Source organism: Etheostoma spectabile, chromosome 7 (genome assembly GCF_008692095.1).
Source record: "Etheostoma spectabile isolate EspeVRDwgs_2016 chromosome 7, UIUC_Espe_1.0, whole genome shotgun sequence".
Classification (NCBI taxonomy): domain Eukaryota; kingdom Metazoa; phylum Chordata; class Actinopteri; order Perciformes; family Percidae; genus Etheostoma; species Etheostoma spectabile.
The window spans coordinates 22,790,328-22,794,256 of NC_045739.1; the positions used below are offsets into that span (position 1 = coordinate 22,790,328).

At 41.0% G+C, this 3,929-nt stretch overlaps 1 protein-coding gene across 6 annotated transcripts in view; it reads left to right on the forward strand.

Moving 5' to 3' along the window:
• Positions 1 to 3,929, forward strand: part of atp2b3b (ATPase plasma membrane Ca2+ transporting 3b) — a 56,374-nt gene that overhangs the window by 22,735 nt on the left and 29,710 nt on the right. For 4 of the 6 annotated variants that reach the window (XM_032522017.1, XM_032522021.1, XM_032522015.1 and 1 more), the window contains exons 7-12: positions 1,038 to 1,094; positions 1,462 to 1,503; positions 1,729 to 1,893; positions 2,620 to 2,691; positions 2,871 to 3,013; positions 3,556 to 3,688. In XM_032522017.1, the coding sequence (XP_032377908.1) occupies positions 1,038 to 1,094; positions 1,462 to 1,503; positions 1,729 to 1,893; positions 2,620 to 2,691; positions 2,871 to 3,013; positions 3,556 to 3,688 (612 nt within the window). The remainder of the gene's footprint in view (positions 1 to 1,037; positions 1,095 to 1,461; positions 1,504 to 1,728; positions 1,894 to 2,619; positions 2,692 to 2,870; positions 3,014 to 3,555; positions 3,689 to 3,929) is intronic. The other 2 variants (XM_032522018.1, XM_032522020.1) reach the window with 1 other exon arrangement.

Here is a 3,929-nt window from a genome sequence, read left to right on the forward strand (position 1 = left end):
TGTGTGTGTGTGTGTGTGTGTGTGTGTGTGTGTGTGTAGAGTTAGTTGGGTGCCTAACTGATTTCCGATAAGAGCTTTAACAGGAAACACACCAGTTTAACCCCATCCATAATTTAGCCCACATCCTCTCCATCCCTCTCGTTCTCCTGCTCCTTCTCTCTCTGCCTTTCCATTTTTATTCTAGTTTTCCTCACTTGGTCTCTTGTTTACCCCACCACTGTGCCCTCTTTCACTTTCCTATCTTCCCCTTTTGCTCTCCCGTGTTTTTCCCTCCCTCCTTTAATCTGAGAGAGAGAAAGAGAGAGAGAGAGGCTTCAGATTGAATCAATTATTGAAAGAGCAGGGGAGAGCGAGTGAGCCAGTGAGATTCAGGGAAGAGTGTTGGTTGGGCAATGAATGAAGCATTAGTCTACGCTCAAATTTGTTTTGGAAGGGCCCTGCAGTCAGAGCAGAGCTGCAGACAACAACAGAGGGTACCCATACTTTCAGAAGCACTTAAGGTTAATATCATTACCAGTGGACTCATCCATGCCTCCACCACTGCAGTTCCCATTTATGCACGGGTATGTGTGCAGAACTGTTGGCATCCTGGAATGCAGAAATGGACAGCGGCAAATTAGCTGATGATGCTTATTCTATTTAAAAAGAAATCTTGTTGCATGTTTATTTGCATATGAGTGCAGCAGCCTCTGTGGGCTGGATAATTCAGACAAACATTTACTGGAGCTGATAAATTATTCATAACACTTCTACAAATGCCATAACTTGTTAACTAGTTTTTCCTCATGCAATGTGGGTTTTCTATGGGACTATATACTGTTCTCTTTGAATCGTCTCTCCTTTGAGATTGGGGGTTTTATTCAATTGATATTTGTCTAGTTAGCAATCTACGATCTACTGGAAGAGTTGTGCGTGCAAACACATTTACTACTTGAGTTTTTTATTCTTCCCTCTTTGCTCTCTTTTGTTTTCCCTTTTTTGCCAAATCTTCTCACATGCCCCGAAACCTTTCTTTCCTCACACATTCCCCCAAACAGAGGACAATACTCAGTTGCTCATCTCTACAGATGCCAATTTCAGCACAGTCACCAATGGTATGTGAGCACAACGTTGTCTGCCTGCCCCGTTCCTTTCCTCAGCCAATGAATGGACCCCAGCACACAGTGCAGTGAAAGTGACAGTGACCTATGATGGACTTTTACATATGAAAATGTTTCTCAGTCTCTTGACCCAGTGTATGAAGATGTGTGTACCTGTATTATTCTTCCCTTTGGTATTGTTTCTTTGTGGTTTTTCTGTTTCTGGAAATGTGTCTTTGACTGTCCTAAGATCAGAACTCTGATCAGAACTTGGGTGACTCTGATTATGCACACATGTGAACACTTCTCTTTCATATGTTTGTCTTTCTATTCCCGTATCTTTATATGGACCTTTGTCTAAATCAACCTCCCTGTCTCTCAGGAAAACAACCTGATGGAGCTGTGGAGAACAATCAGAACAAAGGTAAAAGCTCATTTAAAAGCTCATGACCCCTGTATACAGTATGTGAGTGTGTGTGTGTGTGTGTGTGTGTGTGTGCGTGTGTGTGTGTGTAAAGCTTGGTTTTGATGTAGGATGAGCTTACTTCATCTTCTTTCTCCTTACTTACTTGATTCTACTTCATCTGCAGGTACAGCGCTGAAGTGAGTGTATATGATTGTATGATTTTTGTGTGTGTCTGTGTTTCAGCCAAGAAGCAGGACGGGGGTGTTGCCATGGAGATGCAACCCCTGAAAAGTGCAGAGGGAGGAGAGGTCGAGGACAGAGAGAAGAAGAAGACCAGTGTTCCAAAAAAAGAAAAGAGTGTGTTGCAGGGCAAGCTCACCAAACTCGCTGTTCAAATTGGCAAAGCAGGTAAAGAACTGTCAATCTAATCTTGGCATTCTTTGGACTCTACTAGCAGTTGTAACGTAACTTTTTACACAAACAATTAACACACACAGTCAATTCTGTAGCCGTCAGTCCCCCAGAGCTTCTGGGGCAATGACGTAGAGAAAAGTTCTTTCTGAAATGAGACATAAATTGTGGGAGTTGTGTGAAACTTTGCGCTTAAGGTGTGAAGTTTTAGACTCAGAAAAGGCTTTGTTGCCAAGTAACACTTGGCAACAAATGCAGTGAATAATTTACCTAGGTGGTGCATACATAAACATATTAAATATTATAATGAAATAAACAATAAATACAGAAGCAAATATATACAAAAAGTCAAGTCAAGTTTATTTATATAGCATGTTTAAAACAACCAGAGTTGACCAAAGTACTGTAAAATTGAAGTGGACGGCACAACAAGTAAAATCAAAGCAAAAAGAGTCATAAAGTAACACAAATAAAAATAAAATAGCGGGAAGAGAGAGAAGAGAAAAGAGGCTACTAAGAATATGTTTTATTACTGCATAATAACACGAGAAAGGACAATAAACTGTTATGAAATGCAATCCCACAGGTAGCAGAGTGAAGTAAATAATGAAGCTTTTCTTTATTCACCAGGCATGCGTTACTTCAGAGCCACGAAAACAAAAACATAGATAGTGAATAAAGTCTGACTGAGACACTGACTCCTTTCTGTGATTCTCCCCGCAGGTTTGGTGATGTCAGCCATCACCGTCATCATTCTGGTGTTGTACTTTGTCATCAACACGTTTGTCGTTGAAGGTTCGTGTGTATAAAACGTCCCTTAAAAACACACATACTATCACAGGATGCACCTCTTTCACTCCCTGGCACATTTTACACGTTTCCCTGTTATGGTCAATATTTTCCCCTCTGCCGAGTATGACTCACTCTTTAAAGTTGTATGTTTGTTTGCCAGTAATGTATGGTTTGTGTTGCAGGTCACACGTGGTTGACAGAGTGTACTCCGGTCTACATCCAGTACTTTGTTAAGTTCTTCATCATTGGAGTCACGGTGCTGGTAGTGGCTGTCCCAGAAGGTTTACCTCTCGCTGTCACCATCTCTCTGGCCTACTCTGTCAAGGTACAACTACCCATCACTTTGCTGCATGCTTCGCAAATGGAAATGTAGGAGCTGTTAAGGGCTCTCCCAGTAGTATTGTATTGTTCAATACAGCACAATATACTTTATTGTCCCCCTAGAGACATTTGTTTTGTCAACTGTGTCAAAGGCAGCACTTAGATCTGACAATGCTAGAAATGAAATATTGCAAGAATCAGTTTTTAAAGTATTATTGTTCAGATGTTTAATCAGAGTGTGCAGATAATATCAGCAAACTGCGGTAAAAGGTAGTAAATCCACTTTACAAATTCACACAGTAATTTACACACACCAGGTCAATATCAATCTTTGCATAAGTCATTCATAAAAAATATCTTGAATGAAAAAAAAGTATTTTTTCTGCCCCTCAATTTTCACACTTAGTGTTTTTACCCTGCCTCCCTCTCTCCTTTCTTCCATCAATCCAATTCTCTCTGCCTCTGTCCTTCTGCCCTCTCTCATTCACTCCCTTCTCACCCTTCCATCACACATCCCTCTGTTCTCCATCACTGTCTCATTTGTAGAAAATGATGAAGGACAACAACCTTGTACGCCACCTGGATGCTTGCGAGACCATGGGCAACGCCACGGCCATCTGCTCCGACAAGACCGGCACCCTCACCACCAACCGCATGACTGTGGTCCAGTCTCACATAGGTGAGTAAAAAGCAAAAATTCCTAAATAATATTAAATAAAGACAATTTACCAAGCATGGCTTTGTTTATTATTATCTGTGCTGTCTGTGATTACCTTAAATGAACACACAATGTAATGCTAAGATTGAACAAACGATTTTACTTAAAGGTCCCATGACATGAAAATGTGACTTTATGAGGTTTTCTAAGATTAATATGAGTCCCCCCAGCCTGCCTATGGTCCCCCAGTGGCTAGAAATGG